The 16,836-nt window shown below is 49.0% G+C and overlaps 2 protein-coding genes across 3 annotated transcripts in view; both read left to right on the top strand.

Annotated features, from left to right (window-relative positions):
- LOC110508084 (T-lymphoma invasion and metastasis-inducing protein 1) overlaps positions 1 to 16,836 on the top strand; it is a 196,460-nt gene that overhangs the window by 10,633 nt on the left and 168,991 nt on the right. The window lies entirely within an intron of this gene.
- LOC118944688 (spidroin-1-like) lies at positions 12,789 to 14,801 on the top strand. The gene is made up of 2 exons (XM_036965044.1): positions 12,789 to 12,798; positions 14,143 to 14,801. Exons 1-2 carry the CDS (start codon positions 12,789 to 12,791, stop codon positions 14,799 to 14,801), a joined length of 669 nt encoding a protein of 222 aa, XP_036820939.1.

A 16,836-nucleotide genomic window follows, 5' to 3' on the forward strand; every position in this document is an offset into this window, starting at 1 on the left:
GCACATGTTGCTGTGGTTCTGTTTGTTCTTTACACCAGCCAGACAACAGTCCATTAGGCTGATTTCTATTTGTTTTATATATATATATATATATTTTACAAATTGACTCTTTTATAAAAATCATTATAAAGCAAAAATCTTTTTAGCGTTTTGAAATGTCAAAATTGGACAAAAAGGCCAACACTCACTCACTGGCTATACACTGAGTATGGGGTCCTACCTACACTGAGTATGGGGTCCTACATACACTGAGTGGACAAAACATTAGGAACACCTTTCTAATATGGAGTTGCAAACCCCCCTTTGTCTTCAGAACAGCCTCAATTTGTCAGGTCATGGACTCTACAAGGTGTTGAAAGCGTTCCACAGGGATGCTGGCACATGGTGACTCCAATGTTTCCCAAAGTTGCATCAAGTTGGCTGGATGTCCTTTGTGTGGTGGACCATTCTTGATCCATAGGAAACTGTTGAGCGTGAAAAACCCAGCAGCGTTGCAGTTCTTGACACAAACCAGTGCGCCTGGCACCTACTACCGTACCCCCCCCCCCGTTCAAAGACACCTCAATATTTAGTCTTGCCCATTCACCCTCTGAATAACACACATACACAATCCATGTCTCATTTGTCTCAATGCTTAAACATCCTTCTTTAACCCGTCTCCTCACCTTCATCTACACTGATTGAAGTGGATTTAACAAGTGACATCAATAAGGGATCATTTCACCTGAATTCACCTGGTCAGTCTATGTCATAGAAATAGTGTTTTGTACCCGTCTATGCATCCGTCTATCCACACACACACACACACGCACACATAAACACACACATTGCAGTGGATTCGCCGTTATTTCAATAATTAACATCAGACAACCCCCATTGTAGTCAAGGGAGCCCAGTAAGCCAAGGGAGCCCAGTAAGCCAAGGGAGCCCAGTAAGCCAAGGGAGCCCAGTAAGCCAAGGGAGCCCAGTAAGCCAAGGGAGCCCAGTCAGCCAAGGGAGCCCAGTCAGCCAAGGGAGCCCAGTCAGCCAGCCAAGGGAGCCCAGTCAGCCAGTCAAGGGAGCCCAGTCAGCCAGTCAAGGGAGCCCAGTCAGCCAGTCAAGGGAGCCCAGTCAGCCAGTCAAGGGAGCCCAGTCAGCCAGTCAAGGGAGCCCAGTCAGCCAGTCAAGGGAGCCCAGTCAGCCAGTCAAGGGAGCCCAGTCAGCCAGTCAAGGGAGCCCAGTCAGCCAGCCAAGGGAGCCCAGTCAGCCAGCCAAGGGAGCCCAGTCAGCCAGCCAAGGGAGCCCAGTCAGCCAGCCAAGGGAGCCCAGTCAGCCAGCCAAGGGAGCCCAGTCAGCCAGCCAAGGGAGCCCAGTCAGCCAGCCAAGGGAGCCCAGTCAGCCAGCCAAGGGAGCCCAGTCAGCCAGCCAAGGGAGCCCAGTCAGCCAGCCAAGGGAGCCCAGTCAGCTCCTAGAATACAGTCTGTTTCCTTTTCATTCACTGTATCACAGCGATAGTTGCTGAATGTTAGTACATGCGTTTTAGATGGGAGAAAGAATCTTCCTCCCAAAATGACCTAAAGCGTTTTTATTTTGTTCTGTCTTTGCTGACCAACATTTTTGTTTTTATTGTAAAGTTCATTCCATTCAACTTTAGCATGTCTTTTGGTGTGACAAAAGACCACAGTAGTTGGTAAAACAGGACAAAGAGATCGGGGACAAAGCTAGATTGAATTGGCCCATTATCCACATGTACTGTATAGTTCTCTCTGCAGACTACAGTGTGCTGGAGCCTGGTTTGTATATATATATATATATATGAGATGTTTTCATGGAGCACAGTGAGGTCTTCCCAGGCTGTGTCCCAAATGGAACTGTGTTCTGTATATAGTGCACTACTTAACCAGAACCCATTGGGTGCTCTACATAGGGGACTAGGATGGTATTTAGGACTTAGGCCTCAGACAGTCACATTGACGCATTCTACACAGATTGGCTAATTCAACACAGGCTGATAGCCAAAGTTGTCTTGTGAGAATTATCATCTCTCCCTCCCTCTCCTCCCTCCCTCCCTATGTCGCGGAACAACAGATTCCTTTAATCAGAGGAACGGGGGGGAGGCCCTTCTTCTCTATCGTTGGACCAAGAAGGAAAAGCAGGGAGATGTTTGAATCGTTGGCTCCAGTCGGTTTATGTGTACAGAGAGAGAGTAGACTATCCCACCACCGCAGGCCCATGGATGGATAGAGGATGAGGGCCTGTTTCTCTACCATAATATTATAATGGGTTGTCAGAGAGGAACTATAGCCCCCCCCCCCCTCCCTGTTTCTCTACCATAATATTATAATAGTTGTCACAGAGGAACTATACCCCCCCCCCCCCCCCCCCCGTTTCTCTACCATAATATTATAATGGGTTGTCACAGAGGAACTATAGCACCTATCAACTATAACACCTATCATACTACTATGACTGACCCTGTGAAACAACACCTATCATACTACTATGACTGACCCTGTAAAACAACACCTATCATACTACTATGACTGACCCTGTGAAACAACTCCTATCATACTACTATGACTGACCCTGTGAAACAACACCTATCATACTACTATGACTGACCCTGTAAAACAACACCTATCATACTACTATGACTGACCCTGTAAAACGACACCTATCATGCTACTATGACTGACCCTGTGAAACCACACCTATCATACTACTATGACTGACCCTGTAAAACAACACCTATCACACTACTATGACTGACCCTGTGAAACAACACCTATCATACTACTATGACTGACCCTGTGAAACAACACCTATCATACTACTATGACTGACCCTGTGAAACAACTCCTATCATACTACTATGACTGACCCTGTGAAACAACACCTATCATACTACTATGACTGACCCTGTAAAACAACACCTATCATACTACTATGACTGACCCTGTGAAACAACACCTATCATACTACTATGACTGACCCTGTGAAACAACACCTATCATACTACTATGACTGACCCTGTGAAACAACACCTATCATACTACTATGACTGACCCTGTAAAACAACACCTATCATACTACTATGACTGACCCTGTGAAACAACACCTATCATACTACTATGACTGACCCTGTGAAACAACACCTATCATACTACTATGACTGACCCTGTACAACAACACCTATCGTACTACTATGACTGACCCTGTACAACAACTCCTATCATACTACTATGACTGACCCTGTGAAACAACACCTATCATACTACTATGACTGACCCTGTGAAACAACACCTATCATACTACTATGACTGACCCTGTAAAACAACACCTATCATACTACTATGACTGACCCTGTGAAACAACACCTATCATACTACTATGACTGACCCTGTGAAACAACACCTATCATACTACTATGACTGACCCTGTGAAACAACACCTATCATACTACTATGACTGACCCTGTACAACAACTCCTATCATACTACTATGACTGACCCTGTGAAACAACACCTATCATACTACTATGACTGACCCTGTGAAACAACACCTATCATACTACTATGACTGACCCTGTAAAACAACACCTATCATACTACTATGACTGACCCTGTGAAACAACACCTATCATACTACTATGACTGACCCTGTAAAACAACACCTATCATACTACTATGACTGACCCTGTGAAACAACACCTATCATACTACTATGACTGACCCTGTGAAACAACACCTATCATGCTACTATGACTGACCCTGTAAAACAACACCTATCATACTACTATGACTGACCCTGTAAAACAACACCTATCATACTACTATGACTGACCCTGTACAACAACACCTATCATACTACTATGACTGACCCTGTGAAACAACACCTATCATACTACTATGACTGACCCTGTACAACAACTCCTATCATACTACTATGACTGACCCTGTGAAACAACACCTATCATACTACTATGACTGACCCTGTGAAACAACACCTATCATACTACTATGACTGACCCTGTAAAACAACACCTATCATACTACTATGACTGACCCTGTGAAACAACACCTATCATACTACTATGACTGACCCTGTGAAACAACACCTATCATGCTACTATGACTGACCCTGTAAAACAACACCTATCATACTACTATGACTGACCCTGTGAAACAACACCTATCATACTACTATGACTGACCCTGTGAAACAACACCTATCACACTACTATGACTGACCCTGTGAAACAACACATTTCACTGCACCTATCTGGTTTATGTGACAATGAAACATATTTTTTAGGGGATTCCATTTGGGATGTACACAATGTCATTGTTCACTGCTGTGAGACGATGTGTACGTCGTCAATACTCTGTAGCGAGAGAGCATTTTATTTGGGGCGGGGCCAGAGTGGGCGGGGCCAGAGGGGGGGCGGGGCCAGAAGGGGCAGGGGAATTCAAAGGCAGAGTAAGGGTGCTGCTTTGGGATCAGTTTTCCTTTTTTTCCATCACAATGCATAAGAATACATGGAGAGGGAGGACCTGATCCTAGATCAGCACTCCTACTCTGAGACTCTAGATAGACCTGCATAGAGCCCCAGACATGATGTTTAACCTAACCAATTCTCCGCTAAGGCGGAGGTCACAAACATATAGTGGAATTCCTGCTGACAAGTCAACATATATCGTTGAGAGTATTTAAATGCTCCTATTATGTTGGTGTGGCGACGATTTCCACTCAGATGCTTGGCAGGTGAACGTGACCCATTTTACTATCTGTCACACACACACAATCACACACGGGGACTTCCGTGCTCATAGAGCGATATAGAGCGTATGATGTGAGGAATGGTTGGCTGGTGATGACACCGTGGGCATGAGATAAGGAGTTGCCATGCATTGTGGTTGAGTTTAAAAAAATGTGTGTATATATATATATATATATATATATATATATATATATATATATATATATTTTTTTTATGTAAATGAAATCAAATAGAAGCCCAGTTAAAAATTAAACAGTTATATCCAATCAAATAGACCATTGAAGTAAATTAGCAGTGGGGTGGAGGGAGGGGCCTGTAGCAGTGGGGTGGAGGGAGGGGCCTGTAACAGTGGGGTGGAGGGAGGGGCCTGTAACAGTGGGGTGGAGGGGAGGGGCCTGTAGCAGTGGGGTGGAGGGGCCTGTAACAGTGGGGTGGAGGGAGGGAGGGAGGGGCCTGTAGCAGTGGGGTGGAGGGAGGGGCCCGTAACAGTGGGGTGGAGGGAGGGGCCCGTAACAGTGGGGTGGGGGGAGGGGCCTGTAACAGTGGGGTGGAGGGGAGGGGCCTGTAGCAGTGGGGTGGAGGGGCCTGTAACAGTGGGGTGGAGGGAGGGAGGGAGGTGCCTGTAGCAGTGGGGTGGAGGGGCCTGTAACAGTGTGGTGGAGGGGCCTGTAACAGTGGGGTGGAGGGAGGGAGGGGCCTGTAACAGTGGGGTGGAGGGAGGGAGGGAGGTGCCTGTAACAGTGTGGTGGAGGGACCTGTAACAGTGTGGTGGAGGGGCCTGTAACAGTGGGGTGGAGGGGCCTGTAACAGTGTGGTGGAGGGGCCTGTAGCAGTGGGGTGTGGTGGAGGGGCCTGTAGCAGTGGGGTGTGGTGGAGGGGCCTGTAGCAGTGGGGTGGAGGGGCCTGTAGCAGTGGGGTGGGGTGGAGGGGCCTGTAGCAGTGGGGTGGGGTGGAGGGGCCTGTAACAGTGGTGTGGAGGGACCTGTAACAGTGGGGTGGAGGGGCCTGTAACAGTGGGGTGGGGGGGCCTGTAGCAGTGGGGTGGGGGGGCCTGTAGCAGTGGAGTGGGGGGGCCTGTAGCAGTGGGGTGGAGGGAGGGGCCTGTAGCAGTGGGGTGGAGGGAGGGGCCTGTAGCAGTGGTGTGGAGGGAGGGGCCTGTAGCAGTGGTGTGGAGGGAGGGGCCTGTAGCAGTGGTGTGGAGGGAGGGGCCTGTAGCAGTGGTGTGGAGGGAGGGAGGGAGGGAGGGAGGGGCCTGTAGCAGTGGGGTGGAGGGAGGGGCCTGTAGCAGTGGTGTGGAGGGAGGGGCCTGTAGCAGTGGTGTGGAGGGAGGGGCCTGTAGCAGTGGTGTGGAGGGAGGGGCCTGTAGCAGTGGTGTGGAGGGAGGGAGGGAGGGGCCTGTAGCAGTGGGGTGGAGGGAGGGGCCTGTAGCAGTGGTGTGGAGGGAGGGGCCTGTAGCAGTGGTGTGGAGGGAGGGGCCTGTAGCAGTGGAGTACTACATAGTGAATAGGGTGTCATTTGTGATCTAGACTCCGACTGGGCAGTGGTACTCTTCTCCCTAATAGCCATAGGGGTGGAGTTGGAACATGACAGAGAGCTGTCCCTGATGGCTGTGGGGCTGGGATTGGATGGATGGATCTGGGTCTGTATAGGGTTGGAAGGGTTGTGTTGGAACTGACAGAGAGCTGTCCCTGATGGCTGTGGGGCTGGGATTGGATGGATGGATCTGGGTCTGTATAGGGTTGGAAGGGTTGTGTTGGAACTGACAGAGAGCTGTCCCTGATGGCTGTGGGGCTGGGATTGGATGGATGGATCTGGGTCTGTATAGGGTTGGAAGGGTTGTGTTGGAACTGACAGAGAGCTGTCCCTGATGGCTGTGGGGCTGGGATTGGATGGATGGATCTGGGTCTGTATAGGGTTGGAAGGGTTGTGTTGGAACTGACAGAGCTAGCACAGGAGACTGAGAGGATCGTCATCGGCGTCACGTGTAGAAGTCGACAGACTATGATTTTTCAACGCCGATACCGATTATTGGAGGACCAAAAAAAGCCGATACCTATTAATAGGACGATTTTGTTTAAACATTTTAATTATTTTTAAAAATGTATTATTTTTGTAATAATGACAAATACAACAATACTGAATGAACACGTATTTTAACTTAATATAATACATCAATAAAATCAATTTAGCCTCAAATAAATAATGAAACATGTTCAATTTGGTTTAAATAATGCAAAAACAAAGAACATAAAAGTGCCATGTAAAAAAGCTAACGTTTCAGTTCCTTGCTCAGAACATATGAAAGCTTGTGGTTCCTTTTAACATGAGTCTTCAATATTTCCAGGTAAGAAGTTTTAGGTTGTAGTTAATATAGTATTTATAGGACTATTTCCCTCTATACCATTTGTATTTCATATACCTTTGACTATTGGATGTTCTTATAGGCACTTTAGTATTGCCAGTGTAACAGTATAGCTTCCTTACTTCTCCTCGCCCCTCCCTGGGCTCGAACCAGGAACTGGGTAGGGTTGGTACTGCTATAGTTGGACTGGGTAGGGTTGGTACTGCTATAGTTGGACTGGGTAGGGTTGGTACTGCTATAGTTGGACTGGGTAGGGTTGGTACTGCTATAGTTGGACTGGGTAGGGTTGGTACTGCTATAGTTGGACTGGGTAGGGTTGGTACTGCTATAGTTGGACTGGGTAGGGTAGGTACTGCTATAGTTGGACTGGGTAGGGTTGGTACTGCTATAGTTGGACTGGGTAGGGTTGGTACTGCTATAGTTGGACTGGTTAGGGTTGGTACTGCTATAGTTGGACTGGGTAAGGTTGGTACTGCTATAGTTGGACTGGGTAGGGTAGGTACTGCTATAGTTGGACTGGGTAGGGTTGGTACTGCTATAGTTGGACTGGGTAGGGTTGGTACTGCTATAGTTGGACTGGGTAGGGTTGGTACTGCTATAGTTGGACTGGGTAGGGTTGGTACTGCTATAGTTGGACTGGGTAGGGTTGGTACTGCTATAGTTGGACAGGGAAGGGTAGGTACTGCTATAGTTGGACTGGGTAGGGTTGGTACTGCTATAGTTGGACTGGTTAGGGTTGGTACTGCTATAGTTGGACTGGGTAGGGTGGGTACTGTGGAGTGGCTGCTATAGTTGGACTGGGTAGCGTTGGTACTGCTATAGTTGGACTGGGTAGGGTTGGTACTGCTATAGTTGGACTGGTTAGGGTTGGTACTGCTATAGTTGGACTGGGTAGGGTTTGTACTGCTATAGTTGGACTGGGTAGGGTAGGTACTGCTATAGTTGGACTGGGTAGGGTTGGTACTGCTATAGTTGGACTGGGTAGGGTTGGTACTGCTATAGTTGGACTGGGTAGGGTTGGTACTGCTATAGTTGGACAGGGAAGGGTAGGTACTGCTATAGTTGGACAGGGAAGGGTAGGTACTGCTATAGTTGGACTGGGTAGGGTTGGTACTGCTATAGTTGGACTGGGTAGGGTTGGTACTGTGGAGTGGCTGCTATAGTTGGACTGGGTAGGGTGGGTACTGTGGAGTGGCTGCTATAGTTGGACTGGTTAGCGTTGGTACTGCTATAGTTGGACTGGGTAGGGTGGGTACTGTGGAGTGGCTGCTATAGTTGGACTGGGTAGCGTTGGTACTGCTATAGTTGGACTGGTTAGGGTTGGTACTGCTATAGTTGGACTGGGTAGGGTTGGTACTGCTATAGTTGGACTGGGTAGGTACTGCTATAGTTGGACTGGGTAGGGTAGGTACTGCTATAGTTGGACTGGGTAGGGTTGGTACTGCTATAGTTGGACTGGTTAGGGTTGGTACTGCTATAGTTGGACTGGGTAGGGTTGGTACTGCTATAGTTGGACTGGGTAGGGTTGGTACTGCTATAGTTGGACTGGGTAGGGTGGGTACTTTGGAGTGGCTGCTATAGTTGGACTGGGTAGAGTGGGTACTGTGGAGTGGCTGCTATAGTTGGACTGGGTAGCGTTGGTACTGCTATAGTTGGACTGGTTAGGGTTGGTACTGCTATAGTTGGACTGGGTAGGGTTGGTACTGCTATAGTTGGACTGGGTAGGGTAGGTACTGCTATAGTTGGACTGGGTAGGGTTGGTACTGCTATAGTTGGACTGGGTAGGGTTGGTACTGCTATAGTTGGACTGGGTAGGGTTGGTACTGCTATAGTTGGACTGGGTAGGGTTGGTACTGCTATAGTTGGACTGGGTAGGGTTGGTACTGCTATAGTTGGACTGGGTAGGGTGGGTACTTTGGAGTGGCTGCTATAGTTGGACTGGGTAGGGTGGGTACTGTGGAGTGGCTGCTATAGTTGGACTGGGTAGCGTTGGTACTGCTATAGTTGGACTGGTTAGGGTTGGTACTGCTATAGTTGGACTGGGTAGGGTTGGTACTGTGGAGTGGCTGCTATAGTTGGACTGGGTAGGGTGGGTACTGTGGAGTGGCTGCTATAGTTGGACTGGGTAGCGTTGGTACTGCTATAGTTGGACTGGGTAGGGTTGGTACTGCTATAGTTGGACTGGGTAGGGTTGGTACTGCTATAGTTGGACTGGGTAGGGTTGGTACTGCTATAGTTGGACTGGGTAGGGTTGGTACTGCTATAGTTGGACTGGGTAGGGTTGGTACTGCTATAGTTGGACTGGGTAGGGTTGGTACTGCTATAGTTGGACAGGGAAGGGTAGGTACTGCTATAGTTGGACTGGGTAGGGTTGGTACTGCTATAGTTGTACTGGGTAGGGTGGGTACTTTGGAGTGGCTGCTATAGTTGGACTGGTTAGCGTTGGTACTGCTATAGTTGGACTGGGTAGGGTGGGTACTGTGGAGTGGCTGCTATAGTTGGACTGGGTAGCGTTGGTACTGCTATAGTTGGACTGGTTAGGGTTGGTACTGCTATAGTTGGACTGGGTAGGGTTGGTACTGCTATAGTTGGACTGGGTAGGTACTGCTATAGTTGGACTGGGTAGGGTAGGTACTGCTATAGTTGGACTGGGTAGGGTTGGTTCTGCTATAGTTGGACTGGGTAGGGTTGGTACTGCTATAGTTGGACTGGGTAGGGTTGGTACTGCTATAGTTGGACTGGGTAGGGTTGGTACTGCTATAGTTGGACTGGGTAGGGTGGGTACTTTGGAGTGGCTGCTATAGTTGGACTGGGTAGAGTGGGTACTGTGGAGTGGCTGCTATAGTTGGACTGGGTAGCGTTGGTACTGCTATAGTTGGACTGGTTAGGGTTGGTACTGCTATAGTTGGACTGGGTAGGGTTGGTACTGCTATAGTTGGACTGGGTAGGGTAGGTACTGCTATAGTTGGACTGGGTAGGGTTGGTACTGCTATAGTTGGACTGGGTAGGGTTGGTACTGCTATAGTTGGACTGGGTAGGGTTGGTACTGCTATAGTTGGACTGGGTAGGGTTGGTACTGCTATAGTTGGACTGGGTAGGGTTGGTACTGCTATAGTTGGACTGGGTAGGGTTGGTACTGCTATAGTTGGACTGGGTAGGGTTGGTACTGCTATAGTTGGACAGGGAAGGGTAGGTACTGCTATAGTTGGACTGGGTATGGTAGGTACTGCTATAGTTGGACTGGGTAGGGTTGGTACTGCTATAGTTGGACTGGTTAGGGTTGGTACTGCTATAGTTGGACTGGGTAGGGTGGGTACTGTGGAGTGGCTGCTATAGTTGGACTGGGTAAGGTGGGTACTGTGGAATGGCTGCTATAGTTGGACTGGGTAGCGTTGGTACTGCTATAGTTGGACTGGTTAGGGTTGGTACTGCTATAGTTGGACTGGGTAGGGTAGGTACTGCTATAGTTGGACTGGGTAGGGTTGGTACTGCTATAGTTGGACTGGTAGGGTAGGTACTGCTATAGTTGGACTGGGTAGGGTTGGTACTGCTATAGTTGGACTGGGTAGGGTTGGTACTGCTATAGTTGGACTGGGTAGGGTTGGTACTGCTATAGTTGGACTGGGTAGGGTTGGTACTGCTATAGTTGGACTGGTTAGGGTTGGTACTGCTATAGTTGGACTGGTTAGGGTTGGTACTGCTATAGTTGGACTGGGTAGGGTTGGTACTGCTATAGTTGGACTGGGTAGGGTAGGTACTGCTATAGTTGGACTGGGTAGGGTTGGTACTGCTATAGTTGGACTGGGTAGGGTTGGTACTGCTATAGTTGGACTGGGTAGGGTTGGTACTGCTATAGTTGGACTGGGTAGGGTTGGTACTGCTTTAGTTGGACAGGGAAGGGTAGGTACTGCTATAGTTGGACTGGGAAGGGTAGGTACTGCTATAGTTGGACTGGGTAGGGTTGGTACTGCTATAGTTGGACTGGGTAGGGTGGGTACTGTGGAGTGGCTGCTATAGTTGGACTGGGTAGGGTGGGTACTGTGGAGTGGCTGCTATAGTTGGACTGGGTAGCGTTGGTACTGCTATAGTTGGACTGGTTAGGGTTGGTACTGCTATAGTTGGACTGGGTAGGGTTGGTACTGCTATAGTTGGACTGGGTAGGTACTGCTATAGTTGGACTGGGTAGGGTAGGTACTGCTATAGTTGGACTGGGTAGGGTTGGTACTGCTATAGTTGGACTGGGTAGGGTGGGTACTTTGGAGTGGCTGCTATAGTTGGACTGGGTAGGGTGGGTACTGTGGAGTGGCTGCTATAGTTGGACTGGGTAGCGTTGGTACTGCTATAGTTGGACTGGTTAGGGTTGGTACTGCTATAGTTGGACTGGGTAGGGTTGGTACTGCTATAGTTGGACTGGGTAGGGTAGGTACTGCTATAGTTGGACTGGGTAGGGTTGGTACTGCTATAGTTGGACTGGGTAGGGTTGGTACTGCTATAGTTGGACTGGGTAGGGTTGGTACTGCTATAGTTGGACTGGGTAGGGTTGGTACTGCTATAGTTGGACTGGGTAGGGTTGGTACTGCTATAGTTGGACAGGGAAGGGTAGGTACTGCTATAGTTGGACAGGGAAGGGTAGGTACTGCTATAGTTGGACTGGGTAGGGTAGGTACTGCTATAGTTCGACTGGGTAGGGTTGGTACTGCTATAGTTGGACTGGGTAGGGTAGGTACTGCTATAGTTGGACTGGGTAGGGTAGGTACTGCTATAGTTGGACTGGGTAGGGTTGGTACTGCTATAGTTGGACTGGTAGGTTAGGTACTGCTATAGTTGGACTGGGTAGGGTTGGTACTGCTATAGTTGGACTGGTTAGGGTTGGTACTGCTATAGTTGGACTGGGTAGGGTTGGTACTGCTATAGTTGGACTGGGTAGGGTTGGTACTGCTATAGTTGGACTGGGTAGGGTTGGTACTGTGGAGTGGCTGCTATAGTTGGACTGGGTAGGGTGGGTACTGTGGAGTGGCTGCTATAGTTGGACTGGGTAGGGTGGGTACTGCTATAGTTGGACTGGTTAGGGTTGGTACTGCTATAGTTGGACTGGGTAGGGTTGGTACTGCTATAGTTGGACTGGGTAGTGTTGGTACTGTGGAGTGGCTGCTATAGTTGGACTGGGTAGGGTGGGTACTGTGGAGTGGCTGCTATAGTTGGACTGGGTAGCGTTGGTACTGCTATAGTTGGACTGGGTAGTGTGGGTACTGTGGAGTGGCTTCTATAGTTGGACTGGGTAGCGTTGGTACTGCTATAGTTGGACTGGGTAGGGTTGGTACTGCGGAGTGGTTGCAGGTTGGTTAGGGTTGGTACTGCGGAGTGGTTGCAGGTTGGTTAGGGTTGGTACTGCGGAGTGGTTGCAGGTTGGTTAGGGTTGGTACTGCGGAGTGGTTGCAGGTTGGGTAGTGTTGGTACTGCGGAGTGGTTGCAGGTTGGTTAGGGTTGGTACTGCGGAGTGGTTGCAGGTTGGTTAGGGTTGGTACTGCGGAGTGGTTGCAGGTTGGTTAGGGTTGGTACTGCGGAGTGGTTGCAGGTTGGGTAGGGTTGGTACTGCGGAGTGGTTGCAGGTTGGGTAGGGTTGGTACTGCGGAGTGGTTGCAGGTTGGTTAGGGTTGGTACTGCGGAATGGTTGCAGGTTGGTTAGGGTTGGTACTGCGGAGTGGTTGCAGGTTGGTTAGGGTTGGTACTGCGGAGTGGTTGCAGGTTGGTTAGGGTTGGTACTGCGGAGTGGTTGCAGGTTGGTTAGGGTTGGTACTGCGGAGTGGTTGCAGGTTGGTTAGGGTTGGTACTGCGGAGTGGTTGCAGGTTGGTTAGGGTTGGTACTGCGGAGTGGTTGCAGGTTGGTTAGGGTTGGTACTGCGGAGTGGTTGCAGGTTGGTTAGGGTTGGTACTGCGGAGTGGTTGCAGGTTGGTTAGGGTTGGTACTGCGGAGTGGTTGCAGGTTGGTTAGGGTTGGTACTGCGGAGTGGTTGCAGGTTGGTTAGGGTTGGTACTGCGGAGTGGTTGCAGGTTGGTTAGGGTTGGTGTTTTTCAAAGATGTATTGTGATAGAATACATTACATCTCGTGGCTCTTTTGGGTACTTCCGATTATCACAGGGGTCTGTCATTATCTCTGGTCTTCTGTGTGGCCTTATCACACGTCAAATAAAACAATAGAAGCCGTTCAACATGATCCTAAATATTAACCGTCAACTTAGTGAAAACCATTGGTGTTTTTAATATGAGGGGGGTTTCAGCTTGAAATATCCTTTTTTTTTAAATATATATTTTTATACTTTTAAATGTATTTTTACAACGTCAGTATGTAGTTGTTGGCTTTGAACCATATGGTCTATCTACTAGAAACTCAACGACAATATATATATAATAGATTAATCGTGTGTGTGTGTGTGTAAGAAATAAATCATGTGTAAATGACCAAAATGGGGATAGATTTCTCTAGATTTTCTATTTTATTATTATTAAGATGAGTGAAGCTCTACCAGATGCTCTGCAGCTCTAATTGTGGGTGTAGGAGGTTAGAGTGTTATTCATTTTCACTCAACATGACTAAGCAGTTCTCCTGAAGGTTTTTGGCTGATGTTTGTGTAGTTGGTGTAGGAAGACATGGGCTCTGTGTGTAGGAGGAGGAAAAGTTTTGGCTTTAGTCACCTTCGTAGCATTTCTCTTTGGGACATTTTAGATTTCCATGAACAAAGGCTTGTAAATATAAATCACCATGTAGTACCATCTGTAGTTTGTGTTGCAGAAAATAAGTTTGTAGATTTCACCTCTCTTTCACTTGAGTGGCTTCCATGATCATCCATGTCAATAGGGCAACAAGCATCGGTGCTTTCATTCATTCATATTGGTTTACAGACAGAGGCTGGCTATAGGAACAGTCTCAGCCAATCGGGGATGCTGTATAAACCATCTAAACCAATCGGTGGCCTTTAATGTTGTAGTGGGTGTGGTGATACTGGTGATTTGTCACCACAGATGATTTGTTTGGTTCCCCTAACCTGCAATGTGGCAGGTCAGGGGAGGACACGCGGGGGGTCAGGGGAGGAGACGCGGGGGGTCAGGGGAGGAGACGCGGGGGGTCAGGGGAGGAGGGGAAGAGACGCGGGGGGTCAGGGGAAGAGGCGCGGGGGGTCAGGGGAAGAGGCGCGGGGGGTCAGGGGAAGAGGCGCGGGGGGTCAGGGGAAGAGGCGCGGGGGGTCAGGGGAGGAGGCGCGGGGGGTCAGGGGAGGAGGCGCGGCGGGTCAGGGGAGGAGACGCGGCGGGTCAGGGGAACCGTCGCGGCGGGTCAGGGGAAGAGACGCTGCGGGTCAGGGGAACCGGCCCCGCGGGTCAGGGGAGGAGGCACGGGTCAGGGGAAGAGACGTGGCGGGTCAGGGGAAGAGACGCTGCGGGTCAGGGGAACCGGCCCCGCGGGTCAGGGGAGGAGGCACGGGTCAGGGGAAGAGACGTGGCGGGTCAGGGGAGGAGGCGTGGCGGGTCAGGTGAGGAGGCGTGGCGGGTCAGGGGAGGAGGCGCGGCGGGTCAGGGGAGGAGGCGCGGCGGGTCAGGGGAGGAGGCACGGCGGGTCAGGGGAAGGGTTAGCTAAAACGCTACAGTTGTCAATAGCTGTTGTCCTCACTGGAGTCCTGTTCTAATGATCAGTAAACCCACTGAGCCCTGGGTTACTAAGGCTTTTATCTCTTCCTCTTGTGGAACGCTGGAGTCCTGTTCTAATGATCAGTAAACCCACTGAGCCCTGGGTTACTAAGGCTTTTATCTCTTCCTCTTGTGGATCGCTGGAGTCCTGTTCTAATGATCAGTAAACCCACTGATCCCTGGGTTACTAAGGCTTTTATCTCTTCCTCTTGTGGATCGCTGGAGTCCTGTTCTAATGATCAGTAAACCCACTGAGCCCTGGGTTACTAAGGCTTTTATCTCTTCCTCTTGTGGATCGCTGGAGTCCTGTTCTAATGATCAGTAAACCTACTGATCCCTGGGTTACTAAGGCTTTTATCTCTTCCTCTTGTGGATCGCTGGAGTCCTGTTCTAATGATCAGTAAACCCACTGAGCCCTGGGTTACTAAGGCTTTTATCTCTTCCTCTTGTGGATCGCTGGAGTCCTATTCTAATGATCAGTAAACCTACTGATCCCTGGGTTACTAAGGCTTTTATCTCTTCCTCTTGTGGATCGCTGGAGTCCTGTTCTAATGATCAGTAAACCCACTGAGCCCTGGGTTACTAAGGCTTTTATCTCTTCCTCTTGTGGAACGCTGGAGTCCTGTTCTAATGATCAGTAAACCCACTGAGCCCTGGGTTACTAAGGCTTTTATCTCTTCCTCTTGTGGATCGCTGGAGTCCTGTTCTAATGATCAGTAAACCCACTGATCCCTGGGTTACTAAGGCTTTTATCTCTTCCTCTTGTGGATCGCTGGAGTCCTGTTCTAATGATCAGTAAACCCACTGAGCCCTGGGTTACTAAGGCTTTTATCTCTTCCTCTTGTGGATCGCTGGAGTCCTGTTCTAATGATCAGTAAACCTACTGATCCCTGGGTTACTAAGGCTTTTATCTCTTCCTCTTGTGGATCGCTGGAGTCCTGTTCTAATGATCAGTAAACCCACTGAGCCCTGGGTTACTAAGGCTTTTATCTCTTCCTCTTGTGGATCGCTGGAGTCCTATTCTAATGATCAGTAAACCTACTGATCCCTGGGTTACTAAGGCTTTTATCTCTTCCTCTTGTGGATCGCTGGAGTCCTGTTCTAATGATCAGTAAACCCACTGAGCCCTGGGTTACTAAGGCTTTTATCTCTTCCTCTTGTGGATCGCTGGAGTCCTGTTCTAATGATCAGTAAACCCACTGAGCCCTGGGTTACTAAGGCTTTTATCTCTTCCTCTTGTGGAATGCTGGAGTCCTGTTCTAATGATCAGTAAACCTACTGATCCCTGGGTTACTAAGGCTTTTATCTCTTCCTCTTGTGGATCGCTGGAGTCCTGTTCTAATGATCAGTAAACCCACTGAGCCCTGGGTTACTAAGGCTTTTATCTCTTCCTCTTGTGGATCGCTGGAGTCCTATTCTAATGATCAGTAAACCCACTGAGCCCTGGGTTACTAAGGCTTTTATCTCTTCCTCTTGTGGATCGCTGGAGTCCTGTTCTAATGATCAGTAAACCCACTGAGCCCTGGGTTACTAAGGCTTTTATCTCTTCCTCTTGTGGATCGCTGGAGTCCTGTTCTAATGATCAGTAAACCTACTGATCCCTGGGTTACTAAGGCTTTTATCTCTTCCTCTTGTGGATCGCTGGAGTCCTGTTCTAATGATCAGTAAACCCACTGAGCCCTGGGTTACTAAGGCTTTTATCTCTTCCTCTTGTGGATCGCTGGAGTCCTATTCTAATGATCAGTAAACCTACTGATCCCTGGGTTACTAAGGCTTTTATCTCTTCCTCTTGTGGATCGCTGGAGTCCTGTTCTAATGATCAGTAAACCCACTGAGCCCTGGGTTACTAAGGCTTTTATCTCTTCCTCTTGTGGATCGCTGGAGTCCTGTTCTAATGATCAGTAAACCCACTGAGCCCTGGGTTACTAAGGCTTTTATCTCTTCCTCTTGTGGAATGCTGGAGTCCTGTTCTAATGATCAGTAAACCTACTGATCCCTGGGTTACTAAGGCTTTTATCTCTTCCTCTTGTGGAT

Source organism: Oncorhynchus mykiss, chromosome 27, assembly GCF_013265735.2.
Source record: "Oncorhynchus mykiss isolate Arlee chromosome 27, USDA_OmykA_1.1, whole genome shotgun sequence".
Lineage (NCBI taxonomy): Eukaryota > Metazoa > Chordata > Actinopteri > Salmoniformes > Salmonidae > Oncorhynchus > Oncorhynchus mykiss.